Source organism: Emys orbicularis, chromosome 1 (genome assembly GCF_028017835.1).
Source record: "Emys orbicularis isolate rEmyOrb1 chromosome 1, rEmyOrb1.hap1, whole genome shotgun sequence".
Taxonomy (NCBI): domain Eukaryota; kingdom Metazoa; phylum Chordata; order Testudines; family Emydidae; genus Emys; species Emys orbicularis.
In genome coordinates this window covers 232045362-232070446 of record NC_088683.1, presented here as the reverse complement: position 1 = coordinate 232070446, position 25085 = coordinate 232045362, and the positions used below count along the sequence as shown (strand labels likewise).

At 43.4% G+C, this 25085-nt stretch overlaps 1 protein-coding gene across 2 annotated transcripts in view; it reads left to right on the top strand.

Annotated features, from left to right (window-relative positions):
* The window catches only part of TCEANC (transcription elongation factor A N-terminal and central domain containing), a 32118-nt gene extending 18938 nt beyond the window's left edge, over nucleotides 1-13180 (top strand). Inside the window, exons 2-3 of one of the 2 annotated variants that reach the window (XM_065417434.1) lie at nucleotides 5203-5318; nucleotides 11724-13180. In XM_065417434.1, coding sequence (XP_065273506.1) covers nucleotides 11732-12820 — 1089 coding nt within the window. In that variant the 5' untranslated portion in view covers nucleotides 5203-5318; nucleotides 11724-11731 and the 3' untranslated portion in view covers nucleotides 12821-13180. The remainder of the gene's footprint in view (nucleotides 1-5202; nucleotides 5319-11723) is intronic. The other variant, XM_065417442.1, reaches the window with a different exon arrangement.
* The last annotated feature ends 11905 nt before the right edge of the window (nucleotides 13181-25085 follow it).

Here is a 25085-nt window from a genome sequence, read left to right as displayed (position 1 = left end):
TTCAGTGAGGCCTCAGGGCCTTGGTATGAGCTGGCACCTGGTCAGTCAGTGTCACAGTCAGGGCTTGAGAAACTTACTTGATGCCTACTCGTACCATGGCACTCCTAAACTCCTAGAATTCCTGTCAGCATACCATTTTTCTTATCAGCTTTGGGCAAGTACACCTCTACCCTGATATAATGCTGTCCTCGGGAGCCAAAAAATCTTACCGCGTTATAGGTGAAACTGCGTTATATCGAATTTGCCTTGATCCGCCGGAGCGCGCAGCCCCCCCCCCCCCCCCCCCCCCCCGGAGCACTGCTTTACCGCATTATATCCGAATTTGTGTTATATCGGGTCTCATTATATCGGGGTAGAGGTGTAGGTATCTGATTAAATTGGAAGTACCATAGTCCCTCTATGGCTGTTGGAAAGGAGGAACATTTTCTCTCTCTGTCTCAGGGTATGTCTACACCCAGCCGCTAGTTCGGCGGCTGGGAATCGAAGTTCTGGGTTCGACTTATCGCGTCTTGTCTGGACGCGATAAGGCGAACCAGGAAGTGATCGCCGTCGACTGCGGTACTCCAGCTAGACGAGAGGAGTACCGCGGCGTCGACGGGGGAGCCTGCCTGCCGCGTGTGGACCGAGGTAAGTTCAAACTAAGGTACTTCGAACTTCAGCTACGTTATTCACGTAGCTGAAGTTGCGTACCTTAGTTCGAATTGGGGGGTAAGTGTAGACCAAGCCTCAGACTCTGGACTGCCTTGAGAATGTTTCTTTAGGTCCTCTTCCCCGAACCTTCTGACTATTGCACACACATTCATCTGATCTCCACTACTCTCCCCCTCGCTCGATGTTGTGAAGGGTTGTTTTTGCTGTTCTTCCACCCACCCAGCCTCTGTTTTTATTGGTGGTCCTACCCAGTAAATAGTTTCAGTGCTTTCCCTGACAAAGTTCATAGTTTTTCCAAATAGTAGAGTGAAGTTGTGCTTATTTTTGTCAGTTTTGTGCTTCCCAGAAAATTCTGAATAGTAGCAGTGAAGACTGACATGACACTGACTACTGCACACATTGCTGCAGCAGAGGCATTGGAGCTGTTTGCCTGCAGACCTAAGAAGGCAGTATTATATCAGTTTATACTCTGTTCAGGATTGGAAGGTAACCTTCATAATCATAAGTGCTAGAAGCTACCCTCTCACCATTTAAGGTGTGGCTCATTCAGGTTAGAGTACTCCTCCAGGCCTAAATGTTCTCAGTCCATTAGATCATGCTGCCTCTTGTCTAACAAAAGTTGACATTAAAATGCTGTGCATACAGCCTGACTTTCTTTGCTCCAAATTTACTATTGTTTTCCCTGAGCTGAAAATAGAATTATAAGTACTTGAATAAATGGATTGAAATGTTGTCTAGTTTCACTGTAGCTTCTGTAATGATTACTACGTTTTTTTCCTGAAAGACTGTTTGTTTGTTGGTGTTTTTAACTATACTTAAAATTTCAAAACAGACAATCAACAGCAAACAGTGGATTCTGCTACTTTTCTTCTTTTACATGCAGCAGAATAATGTCAGTATTACAAAATTATGCTGAATTAAGCCATGCATCCTCTGCACACTTTAGGGACTATGATTTTGCTTGGCTCATCTGTTGCTTGGGCTTTTAAAAAACTGACCCTTTAAGGTAGAGACCCACCAAAGGAAAAAAGCAGTAATATTGTGTGCTGGTACAGTTATAATAATCCAGAGTGAGTACACTCTATGTCATGGAATGCACCCATAGTAAATACAGTGTACACTTAAGGGGAGGGGGAAAAATCAAGATGTCTTGGGTTAGTTGTACTACAGCCCCCTCTGGTGGTAAAAAAAATTAAATCCTGCATTTTAAAATTGCTGATCGCATTCTGTAAAGCAGTGGTTCTCAACCAGAGGTATGCGTACCACAGGGGGCATGCAGAGGTCTTTCAGGAAGTACATCAACTCATCTAGATATTTGCCTAGTTTTACAACAGGCTATGTAAAAAGCACTAGCAAAGTCAGTACAAACTAAAATTTCATACAGACAATGACTTGTTTATATTGCTCTATATACTACAGACTGAAATGTAAGTACAATATTTATATTCCAATTGATTTATTTTATAATTATATGGTAAAAATGAGAAAGTAAGCAGTTTTTCAGTAATAGTCTGCTGTGACACTTTTATATTTTTATGTCTGATTTTGTAAGCAAGTAGTTTGTAAGTGAGGTGAAACATGGGGTACTCAAGACAAATCAGACTCTTGGTCGACGGCACAGCGTGGCTGCCAATAAAGCAGGCTCCCTGCCTACCTCGGCCCCACGCCACTCCTGGAAAGCGCCAACGCGCCCCTGCAGTCCCTGGGCAGGGAGCGGGCGACGTATGGCTCCGCATGCTGCCCCTCTCTGCAAGCACCGCCCCCGCAGCTACCATTGGCCACAGCTTCCCATTCCCGGTCAATGGGAGCTGTGGGGGTGGTGCTTACAGGCAGGAGCAGCGTGTGGAGGAAGACCCCTGCCCCCCCACCCACGGGGCTGTGCTGGCCACTTCCAGGAGCGGCGTAGGGCCAGGACAGGCAGGGAGCCTGTCTTAGCAGTAGCCCCGCTGCACAGCTGGAGATCGCGATTGACTGGGAGATCCTCCAGGTTCGACCAGTCGATCGCGATTGACCGGTTGGTGACCACTGCCTTAGACTCTGGGTATTCCAAGATTGGAAGGTTCAGGGGCAGAATCCCCTGACTGTTCTTTTGAAGAACAACTCTACCTCCCACCCCTCCAAATACACAAAAATAACCTTTTTGGACAAAACCTCCAGTAACTTGTAGAGTTTTATAGCTACCATGAGTGTGTCTTACATTGGTTAGCACACAGCTCTCTGTTTGCTATTGTGTGAGCTGGGACAAAGGATTTGACGTTATAACTCTCTTCTATCCACCCAAGAGTTTGAACTCCAGAGTCTTGGCTTGGTTTATAGAGCAGTAATTGCGCTAATGCCACTCATGTTCTTTTCACGTTGCCTTTTATTTTAATAAAACACTGACTCAAAAATTAGAGTAAGATTTTTGTATTTTATATGTGTATATTACTTTTAATCCTGAAGGATCTTAAAGCCCGTCACAAACTAAATACATACATACAGCACTGCTGAAGTGCTTCCAACTCTGGGACAGAGAGCAGCAGACATGCACATCTCTGCATGCTAATGGCTGGGAAGTGAATTTGGTCAAAATACTACAGTAAACCCCCACTGTTTTTAAAAGTGCTGTGGACCCCTAATGACTTTGAACGACAACACACCCATTTTTAAGTTTTTATATGAAAAAAATACACAATTCTTCTGGAACAGCTCAAGGTTTCATGGTCTTCATCATGCTTGATCTTTTGTTTGTGCTGGGATGGAAGATAGGGCATTTAGAAGTATACCTACATCATAGACCACTCATTACCTCCTATGATCCAAGGTGGGGGTGCACTTCTTTTGAGTGGGAGATTGGTTTAGACATTCACTCTTGGAGGCCAGCATAACCACTGTTTCTAGAGGGCTCTGAGGGAGTATATTGCTACTTCATCAGCTAACTCTGTTAATGTGAGGATAGGACTTTATCCTGTCTTCTGTCCTCATTATTGATAAAATAGTCCCTAGGCTTTCTCTTCCCCATCTTCGTTCTCACAGGTCACCATGGTTTACAGATGACCTGTAACAACCAAAGTGAAAGCGAACTTTGGAATTCATTCCACCTTGTTGGCCTGAAACACCCAGTTTTGTTGACCTTCAGGACATGCTGTAGGGCCCCTCTCTTTTTTTGAGTGGAAGGGACACAATAAGGCTGGTATTGTGCATGGGCAAGCATTTTGGGGTTATTGTTTTGATATCTCCCATTGATTTTCTGATTTTGGGGAGCTTTTGGTCTTTTAAAAATATTTTGTCATAAATGTCTATAGTGGTAGGATATTACTGTTTACTTGCAGATGTAATTTAAAACATTGTTTAATTCTGAGTGATGAACATTTTAAAATTTACCAAAACTCAGTGTACAGCATGTTAAACCAAATACAGATGGCCTTTAACAACATTAGTTTAATTGGCAAACCAGACATAGTGGTATAAGAAATTAACAATCAAAATGACTAAAGGTGTGTGTGTGTGTGTGTGTGTGTGTGTGTGTGACAGAGAGAGAGAGTGATATACACTGATTGTCCTTTGTCATTTACACAAAGTGGCTGTTTTCATTTTAGGGATTTTTTGCTGGAATATATCCAGGGCCCTACCAAATTCACGGCCATGAAAAACGCATCACGGACTGTGAAATCTGGTCTTCTGTGTGCTTTTACCCTATACTATACAGATTTTATGGGGGAGACCAGCATTTCTCAAGCTGGGGGTCCTGACCCAAAAGGGGGTTGCGGGGGGGGGGGGGGAGGGGGAGGGTTGCAAGATTATTTTAGGAAGGTTGCAGTATTGCCACCCTTACTTCTGCGCTGCCTTCAGAGCTGAGTGGCTGGAGAGTGGCGGCTGCTGACTGAGGGCCCAGCTCTGAAGGCAGCAGAGCAGAAGTAAGGGTGGCAATACCATACCATGCCATCCTTTCTTCTGTGCTGCTGGTGGTGGCAGCTCTGCCTTCAGAGCTGGGCTCCTGGCCAGCAGCCACCGATCTCCGGCTGCCCAGTTCTGAAGTCAGCACCAGCAGCAGTGCAGAAGTAAGGGTAGTGGTACCACAACCCCCTTACAATAACCTTGCGACCCCCCCCCCCCCCACACACACACACCCCTCCTTTTTGGTTTAAGATCCCTACAATTACAACACCATGAAATTTCAGATTTAAATAGCTGAAATCATGAAATTTACAATTTTTAAAATTCTATGACCCTGAAATTGACAAAAAAGGACCATGAATTTGGTAGGGCCCTAAATATATCTTAATTAGGGTGACCAGATGTCCCGATTTTATAGGGACAGTCCTGATTTTTGGGTCTTTTTCTTATATAGGCTTCTATTACCCCCTCCCCCCCCCAGGTCCCGATTTTTCACATTTACTGTCTGGTCACCCTAATCTTTAATAACTTGATTAAGAGCCCAGATAAATTGTTTGCTGATGATGACAGAGCAACTTTAGACATTAATTCTTCTGGGGCCATGATAGGGTCTATTAACATCTTTGTGCACATATTTTGATAACTGCTGTAACTGTTGTGGTTTTTCTTATCTAGCTTTGGTGCATAGATCCTGTGTGAACTGCTCAGTTTGGAGTCTTTACTATTCATTGAATGCATACATCAACCTCTGAGGAAAGAATTCCTGTAAACACATCTATTTTGCTTTAAGTGTAAGTAGCCAATCTCTTGAGCTGTAAATTTTCTAAGATTATAATAAATGCTCATTTAGTTGTTCAACACACTTATTTTACTTGTAGTCCATATTTAATCTTTTGTTATGGCATATTCATTCATACATAGGCTGTATCTGTTGTTTAAATCGTGTGTGGTTTTAGTCATTTAGAGCCAAGTCCTGAAAAAGTTAATGCATGCCTGGGAGATTCAGAAAACTCATAAGTAACTTAACCACTGCATGTGTGTGTAAAAGGTATGGATATAGAATTTATATGTGGCATGGAACAGTGCACACACATTTGTAACCATTGTAAAAGGGCTGGAAAAGATCTCGTTTGGAGATGAGGGTATTAGCCAAACCAGTGCCTTATCCCGAAGTGCAGTATAATGCATACTGGATGAGCACATGACACCATAGGCGTGTGCAGCCCATTTCATTAGGGTGTGCACCCAGGGAGCCCTGCCCTAGTCCCGCCCCCATCCACTCCCTCCTACTTCCCGCCCCCTGACTTCCCCCCTGAGAACCCCCAACCCCCCTTGCTCCTTGACCCTTGAGTTGACTACCCCCTCCTGGGACCCCTGCCCCTAACTGCCCCCCAGGACTCCACCCCCTACCTAAGCCTCCCTGCTCCTTGTCCCCTGACTGCCCCCCTAGGACCCTACCTGTCCCCTGACTGCCCCGACCCTTATCTACACTCCTGCCCCCAGACAGACCCCTGGGCTCCCACGCCCATCCAACTGCTCCCCACCCCCTGACAGGACCCCCTGAACTCCCAACCCATACAATCCCCCCCCGCTCCCTGCCTCCCCCAACCCCTCTCCACACCCCTGCCTCCTGACAGCGCCCCCCCAGAACTCCTGACTCATCCAACCCACCCCCAGCTCCTTGTCCCCTGACCACCCCCAACAGAGGACCCCCCCACTAACTGCCCCCCCCAGGACCCTCCTTGCTCCCTGTCCCCTGACTGCCCTGACTCCTATCCACCCCCCCGCCCCCTGAGAGACCCCGGGACTCCCATGACCCATCCAACCCACCCTGTCCCCTGACTGCCCCCACCCTCACCCCTTATCCAACCCCCCTGGTCCCGGACCCCTTACCATGAGATGAGGCTCCTAGCCTCCCCTTGGAGCCAAACACTGCCCCGCGGGAGCGCACAGCCCTGGCCCCCAAAGCGTTGCGCGCATGGCGGCATGGTTCATGGGGAGGGAGGAGCGTGTCTGACTCCCCGCTGAGCCCCCAGCCCCCAGAGCGCAGCGCACGGCAGCACGGCTCCAGGGGAGGGGGGAGCGTGTCTGCCTCCCCGCACAGCCCCGGCCCCCAGAGCACTGCGTGTGGCGGCAGGGCTCCAGGGGAGGGGGGTAGCATGTCTGCCTCACCGCGGAGCCAAACGCTGCCCCGCGGGAGCGCGCAGCCCCGGCCCCCAGAGCGCTGCGCGCGGTGGCAGGGCTCCGGGGGAAGGCAGGGGAGGGGCCGGCGGCTCGCTGCGTTCGGCCGGGCGCTCTGGCCTGGGAGCGCGGACCCCGTGGCTTGCCGTGCTGGGAGAGTGGAGCCATTTGCCCACCCCTGCATTAGGGTGTGCCTGGGCACACCCGGCACACCCTGTGTGCACGCCTATGCATGACACTGTAGCTAATTTCACCCTGTGTCTCATGACCAACCATAACAACCAGCAGATTTTCTTCCTATTTCAACACCAACTACTTGATCTTTGGAAGACAGGAAACTAATCATGGGTGGGTTTATACATCTGCTTTCTCATTGTGTAACTTTTAGTTAGGCAATCTAGTTCTTGCTGGATTGGATCTGTATTTGTCGTTATTCAGGATGTAGGATATTTTTGGAAATGAATACTGTTATTTTTTCCATCCCTTTAGTTTTTCAGAATTAAACAAACCTTCTCATTGTACTAGACCAGGGGTTTGAAGCTCAATTTACCTTAGGGCCAGTGCCAGTCCTCAAATCCTCCCTGCGGGCCAATAATGTCACTGAAGATGGTGTTCATACCACCTCCCAGCCTGTTTTCCACCCTTTTCCCTTGCTCTCTTGGCCTCATGCTGCCCTGGCTGACTCTGCCCAGCGACTAGTGATACTGCCTCCATGGCTGACTCTGCCTGGTAACTAATGATGCTGCCTCCATGGCTGACTCTGCCCAGCAACTAGTTATGGTACCTCTGTCCCTCTCCCCAAGCCAAGGGGAGCTGCAGGGGGCGGTGTCTGCAGCAGACAGCCGGCAGTTTGGCTGCATAGGTCTCTCCTCCGCAGCTCCGCCTGCAACAGCAGGAATAGGGAACCGCTTGCGGGGAGCTGAGCTGCCAGAGGTGATGACACGTTGCCGAGTGCAACCCCTGGGAGGGTCCCAGAAGCAGCAGGATGGAGCAACGTTGGGGGAAGGGGCATGTGAATCTCTCATGCACGCTCCTCTCCCGCCTCCCCCACCACCCTCAGCCAGCAGCCATGAGGCCCGGATGACAGAACTTTTTAAAAAGTTTCCACGGGCCGCAGTGAGGAGGTTCTCGGGCCACAGATGGCCTGCAGGCCGGGACTTTGAGACCCCTGTACTAGACTGTGTATATTTCTAAACTAAACAATGAGACTGAGGATGTTGTTATGCATACAATTCAACAGATGTAACTGAAAAATGTATCCTGTCAATCTCGCTTCTTTCTAAATATTTTAAAACTGTACTTAAGTAGCATTTTTCATTTTTAATACCAATCATCCAAGATTTACAAGGCTCTTTAAACCCATTCATGCTTGACATTTTGGAGGCAGGTTAGGATGCCAGTAGAGAGTGTCAATCAGCTTGGAAGAAGGTCAGGCTGGGCTGTGGTTCACACTTAGGGAAACATGGCAGACCATGTAATAAATAATTGATATTAATTTCACTGTAGGCATTGATGTCTGCAAATTCAAAAAGATAACATTGCATTGCTTTCCATTCAGTTCACATTTGGAAGATTTACATTAAGTTCACATGCAGAAAGTGTATCTTTGCATCCATAATGTATTGAAACATTTAGTTTAGTGACATCTTAAATTCTGCAAAAATAGATAGCTTAGATAGCCCCCTTTCTTTCTTACATCGAGTTCCCTGTGGGTGATTGTCTGGACTTTTAAAACTGTATATTCAATACAGTAAACATCCCCCTTGTGCTGTCTCCTCTCTAACTTCTGTCTGTAACCACTCTTCTGTGGATGTATATTCTGGATGCGTACCAACAGTTTTCCCTGACTTTGAAAATTGTCATGAGTTAAGATCACAAGAGCCTTCAAAGTGGATTCAGCCTGTTATGCTGAGCAGATTTTCAAAGTGAAAACATGGGACTGGCAGTCTGGGAATGTTTATGGATTGTTTTTGGAGGCAGTCAGGGAGGTGTGAAGCAAGGGTTTTGGCAGCTGGGGGATAAAGGACAAAAAGTGCTGCCCACTCCACCTCTTCCTCATATTTTCTGTGCTCTTGTTTTCTATTCTTCTCTTTCCTCATTTTTCCTGTGGTCATTTTGCCTCTTTTTCAGCATCCTTCAGTTTTCTCCCCTTTTAACCTTCCCCTCACTCTCTCTACCATAATTATTCATTTTAGTAGTAGTATTTGAAATACTGTAGCACCTAGGAGCCTTAGTCATGGACTAGGACCGCATTGTGTTAGGTGCTGTGCAAAGACAGAACAAAAAATGGTCCCTGCCCCAAAGAGCTTACAATCTAAGTACAAGACAAGAGACAACAAATAGATACAGACAAACGGGAGGACAAGGAAGCAATGAGACTGTATTGGTCAGCATGTAGGCAGGTGTCTCAGCGCACCAGCAGCCCTATCTCCCTTTTATTCTTAGTCCTTTATTCTACCCCAGTTCCAGAGGCCCTACCTTAATCCTCTGCTCACCTGTGGTGCAAGGAAGCTGGTCAGACGCATGAATCATACTAGGCAAGCTTAGTAATTACCTGCATATGGCTGCGCAGATCATGTGATCTGCCTGTCAGCTCATCATTCACTGCACTGCCCAGACTTCTGCTCGGAACGTTCATGACTAAGGCAAAGCTGGGTGACACATGTGACAGGCCTGGTGATGCTGTATTCCTTAATATGTGAGCACTTAGCCAACCTGTTATCAGTCTCAACTTCTCAGCTGGCCGATGACTTCTTTAGCTGGTCAGAGTCAGAAGGGATATACAAAAACTGTGACAAAACACTATTACTGGTTTAAAAAAAAAATTGACTGGGACAAGCCCTGAAAACAGTGACACAATCACACTGGTTTACAAGGCCAAGTATTCACTTCAGTGAACACTTCATCCAGTCTTAATTTATGCTTATCAAAGTGGAATAATGGAGAAAAGTATTAGGACTGCTGGTCTTTTGTACAAATTTGTATATTGTTTCTGTCCCGAGGGCTTTGATTTTTGTCATGGGCATAATGAGAAAGGCATAAGGAAAATCTAAAAACAGTCAAATCACAAGATTCGACATCCTGAATGCCCTTTACTTTTTCATTAGGCCATATAACTGTGCATATGCTGTGAAAACATTATTTGTATAGCACAGTCAGTGTGCCAGGTACTTTATGAAAAATACACAAAAAGGCCTTTGCCCTAAAGAGCTTGCAAAAAGAACAGATAACAGTTTCTAATATAAGAGTTGCTATTCTGAAACCTACTTTACCTTTGTAAAATAAATAAAATATTTACTTGCTATGGGATGTAGAATGTTGGAACTAGTAGGGGAAAGGGCAGAGGAGATGACCTCAGTGGGCATTTACTGGTCTGGTCCCATTTCTCTTTATTAGCCTCCCAGGATTTAACGTAGCAGCTCCCAATTAAATTTGTTCATCTGTTTACTATTAACAGCTACCCAAAAAAACCCCAAATGTCAAAAATTATATATATAATATATAAAAATTAAAATTGTTGGATCCACAACAGCTGCCTGAAAAATCCATTCTGAATTATATACTGGATTAATTCATTTTCCCAGGGCAAATGTGATTTGGTCACACAGTGCACACGTTAGCCACGTGATTTTATCTTTCTGCATAGTCAAGGCCTAAGAGAAGCTTAATATGAAGAAGCAATCAATGTGTATTTCAGTTTTTTGCTGCAAAACTTTTTTAATATAATAAGCACTGCAAGCTAGTTTCATACAGGGAGAATGTGAATGCACAGGTTTCCTAAAGCCTTTGTACATTTTATGGTTTCTCCTGGATGTGCATATGTAATCCCCATTTATGTCAATAACATTTAGACATCCACTGACAGAAAAATGGGCTCCTGGGTTTTTTATTTTGTTGGGGGGGGGGGGGCAGGGAGAGGGAAGTGAGATGCAGAACCTGATTTGTTATAATGTAATGGCAAACAGAAATGGGGAAATCATGGCTTTGTCATGGTAAACAAATGCAATAAACAAAAAGGCAACATTCTGGAACTATTTAATTAAGTGATTTGTTATGATAAATTATATGAAAGATGATATATTTTATTTTACAATAAAAATTATTAAAGCTAGTTAAAAGATTTTATATTAGATATTAAGACACCCAAACATTTGGGAATTTATTAAGCCAAATTTGTAAACATTCATGGAAGACTCGTGCTAAGAAAAGGGTTGGCTGGGGTGACAGAGATTGATTTTAACAAAAATAAGCCACAAATCAAAATCTTCTAAAATGGTCATTCACTTTTGGGTGCCCATCTTCCGCTTGTTTGTCTAGATATGCTGACGATCTGCAGCTTCCATTGAGTTCAGTTGGAACTGAGTGCTCAGCAGTTATGAAAAACAGGTCCAAGAGGTCTCAAATGAGGAACCCAAAAGTTGAGGCATACAAAATCAGTGACAAAACATATAAACTGGATAATAATACACCAATTCTCTGAAGACTGCATTGACTTCCTATTTGCTTCTTGGTGAAATTCAAGTAGTTGACTTTGATATATAAAGCCCCAACAGTTTGTGTCCTGGCTGCATGAGAAAAAAGAGTTTTCAATTTGTGTCATTGTAACAATTTTCTCAGCCCGAGCCCTCCTTCTAACAGTATCTAGATTTTAAACACCAGAGGACTCGTGGCTGAGCATTCTCAGTAGTGAACACTGAGCTTTGGACCTTGTTTTTCCCAATTGACTAATAGAACCAGAGTCTATTAACATTTAGGATACAGTGCAAAGCCCCTCTGTTGTCTCAAAACTTTGACTGAGCATGTAACTGGCTACATATTCAGCTTATTTTAGTGCCTACTTCTATAATGTATATGCAAATAAGGACATCTGTGGCGCAAGTGAGGTTTTTTGCACATTTAAGAATAAATTAAATTGTACAATAACAAAGCTTATGAAAGTTTGCAGAACATTAATAAAATATATGATATAATCATCGTGACCATAGAGAAAGCTATTATTATTACTTTTCTTTCAGGTTTAAAAATGTCTGATAAGAAAATAATTATGAACAGAGCCCATTATATTGAGAAGCTACTCTCTGAAAACAATTTCCAAGATATTGGAAATCACCTTACAGAACTTGAAGCTGTTGATATGACTATAGAATATCTTCAGGAGACTGATGTTGCCAAAGCTGTGTACAGAGTCCTCCAGAACTGTCCTGCAATAACATTGAAAAAGAAAGCAAAGCATTTATTATCAAAGTGGAAGACACTTTACAAGAATAACTATCTTTCATCGATACAAGGTAAAAAGTCAGTTTCTGAGAGTGTGAAAGAGCACAATGAATATTTCAGTGTGGCTCCACAAGAACAAACTGAGTTTTCTGAAGAATTGAATCAGCATGAAATGTTAGATGCTGCTGGCTCTAACAGTTTGCTAACATCACAAAACGTTCCAAAAGATGAAGTGTATAATAACCCAAAAAGCAGTGTGAATCAACTGGGTCTTTTAGAAAAACAGTGCACTGATAATGAAGACACTAAACCTGCTGGCAGTGAAACAAGCCCACAGCAAGAACATGTGAAGGCCATGAGGTTGAAATGCACAGAACTTATTTATAAAGCCTTGACTGATTCTGCCACAAGCAAAGAGGAAGCCAATAAGCGGCAAGAATTATCCAAAGAAATTGAAGAGCATATTTTTGCTCTTCATGCTAGAAATGACAAAAAGTACAAAAATTGTATCAGAAGCAAAGTCTCTAACTTGAAGAATCCTAAAAATTTCCACTTAAAACATAACCTATTTTCAGGGACTATGAGTCCAAAGACTTTTGCTGAGATGACAGTGATGGAAATGGCCAATGATGAACTGAAACAACTCAGGGCTTTGTACACAGAATCATCTGTTCAGGAACATCAGCTTCCCCAAGTTATTGATGGCACACAGACCAACAAAATAAAATGTAGGCGCTGTGAAAAATTTGATTGCAGTGTCACTATGATTGCCAGGGGAACTCTCTTCCTTCCTAGTTGGGTGCGAAATGCAAATCCAGATGAACAAATGATGACCTATGTTATTTGTAACGAATGTGGAGAGCAGTGGTACCACAGCAGATGGGTTTGTTTGTGATTATTAATCCTTTAATGAATATCACTTAAAAGTGAAAAACATAAAATAGATATCAGAAGAAAAGTGTGTTGGGATTCTTTTTATACTTGTTTTAGATGTTTATAAATCCGTGCTATTGTGCAGACACAGCAAATAATAAGTTGTAGGATAATAGCTAAAAGATAATGGTCATAAAATCATTTTGGAAGTTGTTTTGAAATAATTATTTGGCTTTTAAATTTTTAAATTTTATTTTCTGTAAGTATGTAAAATATGCATTGTGTGGTAACATAATTTAGTGGGAAACATATTTGCGTGCTTGTTACAAAGATTTCTTGGTATTTTAAAACAGTTAAGGACTTATTTTCAAAGGTATTGAACACTGTAGTTCTTATTAAAAAAAACAAAGAGGAGTCCTTGTGGCACTTTAGAGACTAACAAATTTATTTGGGCATAAGCTTTCGTGGGATATAACCCACTTCATCAGATGCATGGAGTGGAAAATACAGGAGCAGGTATAAATGCATGAAAAGATGGGAGTTGCCTTACCAAGTGTGAGGTCAGTCTAACGAGACAATTCAATTAACAGTAGGATACCAAGGGAGGAAAAATAACTTTTGTAGCGGTAATGAGAGTGGCCCATTTCAAACAGTTGACAAGACGGTGTGAGTAACAGTAGGGGGAAATTAGTATGGGAGAAATTAGGTTTAGGTTTTGTAATGAGCCAACCACTCCCCATCTTTATTCAGGCCTAATGTGATTGTCTTCAGTGAGATTTGTGGATGCTCAACATTTATGAAAATCAGGCCATTAGTACAGTTAAAGCAAATTAATTGCAATACTGTAATTAACACATTTTTTCCAGGATGATCACTGAAGAATGTCCAACACAGACCTGCTCTGTAATTAAATGAGAAATCACTTGGAAAAAGAGTCGGATTATTTCTCTAACCAATTTAATCATGTTTAAGTAGAATGATAAGCTACCAAATATAAAAGATACAGGGGAGAATGGTAGCAAATTAAAGCAAAAATGGTCTTGGATGTAAACTGTTTGATAGCTAAGCAAAAAAATGCTTCTTTAAAAGAGATCCCAGATCAGACATGAGTATGACATAGAGCAGTGGTTCTCAAAGCCGGTCCGCCACTTGTTCAGGGAAAGCCCCTGGTGGGCCGGGCCGGTTTGTTTACCTGCCACGTCCGCAGGTTCGGCTCCCACTGGCCGCGGTTCGGCGCTCCAGGCCAATGGGGGCTGCAGGAAAGGTGGCCAGCACATCCCTCAGCCCGTGCCGCTTCCCGCAGCCCCCATTGGCCTGGAGTGGCGAACCGCGGCCAGTGGGAGCTGCGATCGGCCGAACCTGCGGATGCGGCAGGTAAACAAACCAGCCCGGCCCGCCAGGGGCTTTCCCTGAACAAGCGGCAGACCGGCTTTGAGAACCACTGCTATAGAGTATTATATCAATTTGAGGTCCAAACTTGCATTTTAACATGGTATGCATTACACCTGGTAGTAAGTGTTTGCAGAATTAGACCCCCGAGGACCTGATTCAGGAAATCACTTATGCACATTAGTTAAATCATCCTTATTCAAGAAATTAAGGGATGAAGTTAATGAGACTTAAGCATATGTTTAAGTGCTTTCCTGAATAGGCATGTTTTCCTGAATTGGGGCCTTAGTTACTAATTACAATATGTTACATTTTTCCTCATTCAGGTAATAATTACATGAGGGGAAAAAACCTTCCTGTTTTTACTCCAAGAATTGGTGAAATATTGTGCTCTATGGTTGTTGCTTTGTCCAATAGTGAAGCATCTGTCCTATTTCTAAGTTCATATTTCAGGTGTATATCCTGTGTGGCACTAGCACAAGCTAGGATTAATTCCCATATCCTGCTATCATCCATTTATTTTTCTTCTCTGTCTTCATTTACTTTTATTTATATTTTCTCTTTATGCATTTATACATCATCATGCCAGTTCTCTTCCAGTCACTATGGGCTATGGTTCAAAAAGCCCCAATGTTCCCATTTTTTTTTGTTTAACATATAAAATGATTCCACTAGCCCTGGTTAGCTGTGTAGGTAGGTGTTATCTGGAAATGAAATTAGCTTGGGTTTACTATTCTTTGGTAGTCAACATTTCTAATAACTTGAATGATGCACGTAGCAGATGAAGAAGGCATTCTTTTTCTGGATTATATGAGTGGGAGGAGCATCCAATACAACATGGTAGGAAGGAAATGAGACAAACTCACTTGCTCTCCAAATGAATAATTTCATGCCTTACATTCCTATATACTTTCTCTGTTATTTATAACTCATTATCAGCACTTAAATCCTAGAGGAAATTGCCCTTTTATTCAGTCCCAGTTTTCTCAGCCTAGGATTCCTTCAACTCTGTGTGATGCAGAAAGAATACAGTGAAAAATAATGCTGTCTTGATTGAGAGATGTGGGGCTATGTAACAGCAAAACTGGATTATTGCTAGAAAACATCAAATTCATAATAACTTGGCTGGATGGTGCAGTTTTTGTTAATGCAATAGATGATGATTTTTCCAAGCATGCTTTACACACCAGGGGAATTGTTTGTTTCCTATTGTGTAAACACGGTAAAACACTTACACACTTGACATAACTGCCAGGCTGTACTTGGGACTTATAACAGGTGTTTTGCAGACCAAGGCAAAGAAACTTGCGAAGAACCTTGTCTGCGCTACAGGGGAAATTCGATCTAAGCTGCGCAATTTGAGTTATGTGAATAGTGTAACTCAAATTGACGTAGCTTAGATCTACTCACCAGGGGCTCCATGCAACGCGATGTTAACGGGAGACATTCCAATTCCCCCTACTCTTCTCGATCCAGTGGAGTACAGGAGTCAGGAGAGTGATCTGCAGTTGATTTAGTTTTACCAGGTCTTCACTAGACCCGCTAAATTGACCGCCGATGCATCGATCGCCGCTTATCTATCCCCCGGTAAGTATAGACAAGTCCTTAGCCAGCTCCAAAGGAGTTTAGAATGGTTGCTCCACTTATATATTTGGCACAAATGAGGCATGGTGCCTTTCTCTGCTAATGCACTATCCTGAGAACACTCCAGACAAATAGAAGCTTTCACAGAGAGCCATTACGGAGATGAGACAAGAAACTGGTCATTGGTGAATTACAAGCTAACTAAAGGGAAACTGTCAACTAAAAAAAATCACATCTGTCTGGAAATTGTGTATCTACTGTTGTTAAAGTAATATTTTATACTGTGGTAACTGAAAATAATGTGAAGAATTCTTTCTTTTTTCTGTTTACTTTGTGCAATTGATAGTACTTTGTATTCACTCAGTATCCACTGCTTCCTCTGTATAATTAATCAGTTAAGCCCTGATCCTGCAAACACTTAAACATATGCCTAACGTTGTGTATGAGTAATCCCATTGATTTCAATTGAACTATTCATGCTAAGGGTGGAAGAGTTAGTAATCTTTTAGATTGCAGAAAAAAGGTAAAAATACTTTAATGGTGCCCATTATACATAAAATTCTGCATGCTATAATTTTGGAGGTCATCCTGCTATTGAAGACCGCAGTACACAAATACAACATAGTAAAACATTCTGTAGCAGGCAGTGTTTATTTTGAGCTATGAACAATCGACACTTATAAATAATTTATTCTGCCTGCATAAAGATTTTGAAGCAGCTCCAGTGATGCAGTGCAGCCAAGTTCTAAGGGGAAAGGGAAAGACACAAAAAATTTGAACACCTCAATAGTAGAATTTGTAGCCATAATGCTGAGCAGGTTGTGAAATGTTTTGAGACAGAATAAGATGGAGTAATTTCCTAAGATTGTTAACCAAATACCTGGTTATTGACAACTATAGTGGTGGATTATGATGATAACTGCCATTAATTACATGGTAAAAAAATTAGATTACTTCAAGTGATTGCACATGTTCATTCCACTGAAGGTGTGTGTGTGCATCTCATGCACAGTTGTTGGAGATTGTTCCCTCAGCAGTGCCCATTGGAGCAGCAGGAGTGCCCTCAGCTTTCTCGCACCACTGTATGCAGGTATAAAGGGCAGAGCTGTCCCCGACTCCCCTCAGTTCCTTCCTACTGCCATTCACTGTTGTTGAAGCTGCTGTCCTTGCATTTACAAGTTCTGTCCTCTTTAGTGTAAATGGTACTTGTTCTGTTAGTTTTAGGCTAGTTTAGCCTTTTTTACATTGTTTAGATATAAGAATATGTTTAGGTTAGTACTTAGTAGCTTGGATTTGCCAGTTCCTGTTTTGGTACCGGTACTGGACTTATGCCTTGTTCCCCAGGCTTCATGTCCTGTCACTCATATAACAAGTCCATGCCAGTGAGTGACCCACACCCAGCAGCCTTAAATGTCTAGGGGAGGCGCCATGTGAGTGACAAATGTCACATTTGTGGAGGGATCAAACCCCTGTCAAAGAGAGGGCAGCCATACTAAAGTATTTATTGATGGAGTCTGCACTCCCCCCACCATCGGAGCCTTCCTGTATGGAGTAGATAACAAGCACATCCACATCTGTTAGGAGTGCTCCTCCTGATCTGAGTTGAGAGGCAGATCTTGTTGCTGGTACTGAAGAAGAGACAACATAAGTCTCCTAAGGACTCAGTACTGGAATCTTCAAAATCTTCAGTGCAGGCACCGAGTGGAGGCAAGGACACAGAGGTGCACTCAAAGAAGCAGCATTCAGGGACAGTCCTCAAGCCAAGGGGGTTCGTTGACTGTGGAGCCTAGGATGGGCCTATTGAGACCAATCCCTGAAGTACCAAGTTAAACAATTCACGAGCTGCATCATACGTGTCAGGTGTAGATTAAACCAGAAAAAGCTCTTGGCTATGTGGTACTGAGAGCTGCACTAATGGCAACGTGGCCGGTAGTTAGAATTGAAAAGCAGCAGGTCAGTATGATTTTAGTCTGTGGGATAATATCTTAAAATTTAATGACAGGCTTCCGGACAAGGTAAAGCAGGAGTTCACAGCTGTGGTGGAGGAGGGCAAGTTAGTTGCCAGAACAACCTTGCAGGCAAAAATAGATGCAGGGGACTCTTTGGCTCAAGCTGTGGTTCCACCATCACTATGCTATGCTCTTTATGGCTGTGGTCATCAGGTCTTCCCCTGAAGGTTCAACACACCATCCAGGACCTCCCATTCAAACGCCCCTTGCTCTTTTCCAAAAAGACTGACAAGAGGCTACAAGCCTTAAGGATTCAGGGGCATCCCTTAAGTCTCTGGGAATTTATACAGCAGCAACAAAAATAAAGCCGTTCCAGCTGCAGCAGTCCCAACAGTTTCCACCTTTCATGCCTCATACTCAGGACCAGTCCAGAAAGAGGAGGAGGAGGAGGAGAAGTTACAAGAGGCGTACTCCACCTCCCTTCTCTTCTGCAGCTGCTGGTTCATCTCAGCAAGCTGGGCCCTCTAAACAAACATTTTGACCGTGTAATAGTGGTAACAATAGTGATATAAATGGTCACCTTTCTTATACACACCATCACACCTGCTAGTTCCGTCATAGTCCCCCTAGTAGCTATCTCAGTTTCCACCCTTCCATGGATAACTGCTTGCTTTTTTTTTTCAATTCTATGTCTATCAGGTTTCTGAAGGGTATGGACAGGTTATATTTACAGGCACACAGCCCTGTCCCTGGTGGAACTTACATTTATTTCTAGCGAAGTTCCTGGGTCCCTGCTTTGAACTATTGGTGACCTGTTCTCTGTTATACCTTTCCGTGAAGGTGGCTTTTTTGGTTGCTATTACCTTGACCAGGAGAGTGGGGGAATTGCAAGCCTCAGTATCAGAACCTCCCAGTACAATTTTCTTTACAGGCAAGGTATACCTTTGACTTCACCTGAAGTTCCTGACTTAAGTGGCTTCCAATTTTCACATTAACCAAGCAATTTATTTACTGACTTTCTGTCCAAAGCCTCATTCGAATAAAAGCGCTTTGACTTTTTACCTGGGTTGGATTAGGCCATTTAGGTCTCTGTCACAATTGTTCCTTGTGTTTACAGACAGAGAGAAGGGCCATCCTGTGTCATTCTGAAGGATTTCTGCTTGGATTTCCAGTTGTATTCATTTATGTTACCAACTGGCTGATCTTGCACTCCAGAGTAGAGTGCTGGCCTATTCAACCAGGTTGCAGGCAGCTTCTGCAGCCTATGTGACTTGTGTGCCCATCTTGGACATTTGTAAGTTGGCAACCTGGTCATCAGTCCATACGTTTGTCTCTCACTACACCAGCTCTCATCAATCCAGAGATGATGCCAGATTTGGATGGGCAGTCCTGCAATCCTTGTTCAAGTAGATTCCAAACCCACTTCCAGTTCACACTGCTTGTTAGTCACTTATGGTGGAATGGACATGTCCCATCACTGGAAGAAGAAGAAACCGTTACTAACCTTTTTCTGTAACTGTTGTTCCACAGCCCTTCCCCTCTCTGTTTGAGTCTATCCAGTAGGAAAGAGGGGTTGGGGGCAGCTCTGCCCTTTATACCTGTGTACAGTGGTGCAGTGCAGCAGAGCGTGCTCCCATCAACCCCGTGGGTACTGCTGAGGGAAGAATCTCCCAACAGCTGTGCACGAGGTGCGCACACACCTATAGTGGAATGGATATGTGCAACACATCTCGAAGAACCACAGTTACAGCAAAAGGTTAGTAACTTTCTTTTCTGGTGAATGAGGGAAAAGAATTAAATATAACACCATCTCCTTCACAGACCCTTTTTGTGCTTTCTTTCATTGTCCAATTATACATATAAATTTAGAATTCATAGGAAAAGTAGTCATATAGTAGATCTTCAATGGCCTTCCAGCTGTAGACTCACATTTTTCTAGGTTCAATTTCATTTTGTCCTGCCCATATCATCTACAAATGTTTACTCTGCCTTTCAGATGACTAGTTAAATTGTTATTTAAAACTAGCAATTATTACATTACCTATTGGTCACCTCCCTACAGCTCTGTTCACAATCCTTCAGACATCTTCCATTCCACATATTCATATCCAGTCCTGTTTGAATTAAGAAATAAGATTTTGTGAGAAATTGTAACAAACACTTCACTCACTTGTGAACATGGAGATGCTGCTGCTTATGGTTCATTTAACTTTTCCTTTGGTTTTTAATTTGACAGGAGCTTTAGCAAAAAAAGGAAAGCGATACAGGTGTGCATATCCCAAATGTGTGTGGTACAGAAAAGGTGTGGTCTTAGTTTTACTAGGCAATATTTTTCTCTAAGTGCAGTCTCTCAATAAGGGGCAAGGCCAGAGCACATGCTATATTGTTCATGCATAAGTGATGTAACAGAGCCAGTTATAATCTTAGACTGGATAAGACTGTATGCTTTGTCTCTAAAATGAGCACCTGGATGGTTTGTACCTGGATATGAGCAGCTCTCAATCTGCAGCTATGGGTTGGGTGCTGTTTTGTTCCTTTCATTAGCTTATGGTACAGAACGCCTATGTACCTTTCATATGGCGAATAAAAATATAGGAGCAAATTTCTTAAGGTCCAGAATCTACTTTCAGATGTATGTGCAGAACACGGAATGATTTCAGTGCATACATTTGAGGACACAAGCCGTAAATCTTCATCTGCTCCTAAGTATGACCTAATTATATTTCCCATGAGCAGTCATTATCCTCCTGTTTATAACACCATAACTATTTCTACTGCAACTATTTGTGTTATAAACATGAATAACAAGTATGTATGTAGTTCCAGTCACATAACTATTTGCAAGATCATGGCTATTAGAGGCCATGATCGTGATTTATGTATTTGTTAGTTTATTTATTGCCAATATCCTTTGCTATACAGGTCAAGAGAACAAAATACAGAAGATATATAGTATAAGCCACAGTTTATAAAAGGAATTTTATTTTTAAATACAATATTTAATATTTCCCAGCAGGTTTCCAAATCTCTTTCAGGCACAATAACTATTATTTAAATTAATGTCTCATAAAGCAAAAAGTGGCAGTTTCCAAACATACAAATGTTGTTATGTTAAATAACTTACAATTCAAGTTTCATTCTGAAAGATCCCAAACAAATCACAGGAATCATTTCCTTCATCACTGAAATGCAGCCTTTGCAAATAGTGGTCAAGACCTACGTTTTACATTTTATCCAATATGGCACTTCCGCAGCACACCTCTTCATATTGTGCTGTAGCATTGGGTAAGCACTGACTCCAAGGGAAGAGTGCCAATTCAAAATCATTAAAACCTTATTTTTCCAGCTACTGGAGTTCACAAATTTTAAAATCCAGTTCAGCAAGTGGTTGTGAAAATCTTAGGGTTTTAAACGGCAACTACAATACTATTAAATTCCTAATTCAACAAATTATTACTGTTATTTATTTTTGTATTACTGTAGGGCCTAGGAGCCCTGGTCATGGACCATGATCTCATTTGTGCTAATTTTTGTGTTTGTGTGCTTAAGACCATCCTTGTTTAGCAAAGGACTTAAGCATGTGCTTAACTTCCAGTGAATTCAATGGGGCTTACGTATCTGCTCAAAGTTAAGCATGTGCTAAATAGAGATGGGCCTAGGCTCATCACATTCACCTGTACTTTCTATCTGCACTATATTAATGATCTTGCAGCATTTACTTCTGCCACTAGCAGACGTCTGTTCCTTTAGATAATTATAAAACCTGGAATGGTTCTTTTGTTAGGCCTTGACATAAATTGGATCCAAAATATTTTTGGAGATGGCTGTAAACGTGGCAAATCCAGTCACTAAAGTAAGTGAAGTTTGTTTTATATAGCATGTGTTTCAAACACACTTTCTTTCAACCTGTAATCATGGCCCTCAGTTGATGACTTTGGAGACCTCTGTAAATATGTTCAAAAATTTTCAGGTTTCTGTTCTTGATTTAATTATTCACATTAGACCTGATTCTGTATTCCCATAAAAGGCCCACTGAGGCATTGCAGGAGAAGGCCCATTATGAAAAGATTATTCTATAACTAATATGCTCAGATTTTTTCTGGCTATATAATTTAGTACTTAAAGAGACACTGTCAACTGTGTTTAAAATGACTAAATTAAAAAAATATCCAGTTTATGAAAGAGCACTCTTTAAATAGAATGTTTTGAAATTTGTTTGTGCCCTTCATTGGCATTTTCTGTAAAGCCAAAATGCCCTGCAGCCATGCACCTGCTTATACAGGCCTAAGATGGAGAGAAAAATACAACTAATAATTAAAAGAAAAAAACCTCTAAAAATGCCCCCAAATAGCTCTTCTGTATATTAAAGTTTTATGATTTCAAAGTTTGATAGCTGAGGGCAATCCAGGGCTAGAAGCAAACACTGTATCCTTTTGGAAAGGGGAGATTTTTGTCTTTCCAATGCTATAAAACATCCCTTTACAGCTCGGAAGAGTTGACATATATAGAGGATTCTTCCACCTGTTTGATAACCGTACCCCACTTTGGTTTTCCCTAGCCCTGGGGGACACTCACTGTGATCTACTTATCCTAAAACTGGGACTCCTGTGCTGAATACGTTCATGAAGAAGAGCCATCACCACTTTACAGGGTCTGTTCTCAAGAAATGTTATAAAATGTGTAGTTAGATAATAAAATTAATCAAAAACCCTCACAATGTTTCTTCATCTCATGAAATACTGTTTTGTTGTACTTGATGTATCTGTCCTATCCTGGCCTCCCACATTCCTAATCAATTCTTTCCTGAGTATGATTAGAGAGAATAGCATATATATACACCAATAATTCTGCCAGCACCTCCTGCCATCATCTTTGAGGCTCCTTATAGATGAATATTTAATTGTTTTAAAGTGAAAACAGACACCTGTCTTCCCCGCTAAAGGCATTTCTATAAGTATTTCCCTGGTAGTTTTAGCATTTTCAGCTCTCTAATGCAGTGACAGCAAAAAAATTAAAATCCCATCTATAGCTGGGCAACCCAACAATAATTCCGGAGCACTGGATAGATAAGTTGTGATGATAGAGACACACAGATGTCACTCAGTCATCCTACTCTTCCTGCCAATTCAGTTCTTATAAACATGCAAGGATACTAAAATTTACAATATGCCTACTCTCTGAGCTCATATTCATGTCTGTTTGAATATACTGCCTGCTTACAGGACTGTTACTGGCAGGAAGAGCAGAAAGGTAGAGATGTGCACACAGATGTCTTTAATTACTACAAACCTACTGAATCAAACAGCGTCACTTTTTCTGCCTTCTGATGTGTTATCTGAGATTCCCCCACTTCCTACACCTCCTTTTTAGTTCCCTCCACTATCCCCCCAAATCCCAATGGTGTAGCCACCTCTTTCTGACCAAGAAGGGTGAATGTGTCTCCTTTTTGTGTCCACGATTGCTGCTCCAGCTAGTGGCCATGGCATTTCTCAACAGAGACAAAAGGTTCTCTCATCCTCCATAGGCTGAGCAGGTTGCCTCTGGATTGCTTTTTAATTCTGTCAACCTCACAAACCAGGGGCCAAGCTTTTGATCCAAACTGTGATGACTGCAGCAGTTCAGTGTACTACCATCGTATTATTAAATGAGTTAGTCCAGGGGTCGGCAACCTAAGGCATGCGTGCCAAACATGGCACGCAAGCCGATTTTGAGTGGCACGCTGCTGCCTGCCGCGGTCCCCTGCGGAGGCAGGAGGCAGAAGCTTGGTCCTGCAGCAGCCAAGCTTCCCCCCTCCCCCGCTTCTTCCCCCAGCGTGGTGTTTTCCTGCCCCTCCTCCTCTCCTTCCCTGTGCTGATCAGCTGATGGCCCTTGCGAGGGGGAAGGGGAAGGGGAGAAGTGGCAGCGTGCTCGCTACTCCGTAGAGGAGGCAGAGAAGCGGTAGGGACGGGGTCTTGGGGAAGGGGGTGGAACAGGGCATATCCCTTCCAGCCCCCTCCCATGAGCCGCTCAGGGCAGGGGGCTGGGAGCACTCCCACGAGCCAAGCACCCCAGCCCTCTGCCCTGACCCCTGAACCCCCCACACAGACCCAGCCTTCTGCCCTGCACCTCCACCCCCCCAGCCCTCTGCCCTGAACTCCCACACATCCAGCCTTCTGCCCTGCACCCCCCAAGCACTCTGCCCTGACCTCTGAACCCCCCACACAGACTCAGCCTTCTGCCCTGCACCTCCACCCCCCAGCCCTCTGCCCTGACCCCTGAACCCCCCACACACCCAGCCTTCTGCCCTGCACCCCCAAGCCCTCTGTCCTGACCCCTGAACCCCCTCACACACCCAGCCTTCTGCCCTACACCCCCCAGACACCCCGGCCCTCTGCCCTAACCCCCCACACACACCCAGCCCTCTGCCCTGACCCCTGAACCCCCCCACACCCAGCCTTCTGCCCTGCACCCCCCCACACCCAGCCTTCTGCCCTGCACCCCCCAGCCCTCTGCCCTGACCTCTGAACCCCCCCCCACACCCAGCCTTCTGCCCTATACCACCCACACACCCTGGCCCTCTGCCCTGAACCCCCCCACACACCCAGCCTTCTGCCCTATACCACCCACACACCCTGGCCCTCTGCCCTGACCCCTGAACCCCCCCACACCCCCAGCCCTCTGCCCTGACCCCTGAACTGCCCCCCCCCCAGGTCTGGGGTCCCGGCTGCCGGCCCCTTGCCAGCCGGCGTCCCAGCTTCAGGCCCCGCTCAGCCTGCTGCCGGCCTAGGTGAACAGAACCTCAGGCTGGCAGCGGGCTGAGCAGGCTGGCGGCGTAAGATCAGCATTTTAATTTAATTTTAAATAAAGTTTCTTAAACATTTTGAAAACCTTGTTTACTTTACATACAACAATAGTTTAGTAATATAATATAGACTTATAGAGAGAGACCTAAAAAACATTAAAATGTATTACTGGCACGTGAAACCTTAAATTAAAGTGAATAAACGAAGACTCGGCACACCACTTCTGAAAGGTTGCCTACCCCTGAGTTAGTCCATGATATTTAGTTTTTACACTCTGCGGGACTTGATTGGTAACTTCTGGGCAGGTCTGTCAGAGTATCTTCTTTTTTGAAAAAGTTAGTAAGGAAATGTTAAGCAGGGATATGGTTTGTGAGATACAAGTGCTTAAAACAAGAATATGGTATTCAGCCTTTGTGGCAACTAAGAATGTTTAGCAACCTGATTTACTGTAGCCCAAAAAAATTCTGAATTGCCTTTATAAAATTCCTGACCAGCCCCCTAACAATGGCCCTGTTCACCTTTGAGTACAAAATCATGCTGGCTACAACTGTTTGCATGGGAGTTGTGCATGACAACTATATTG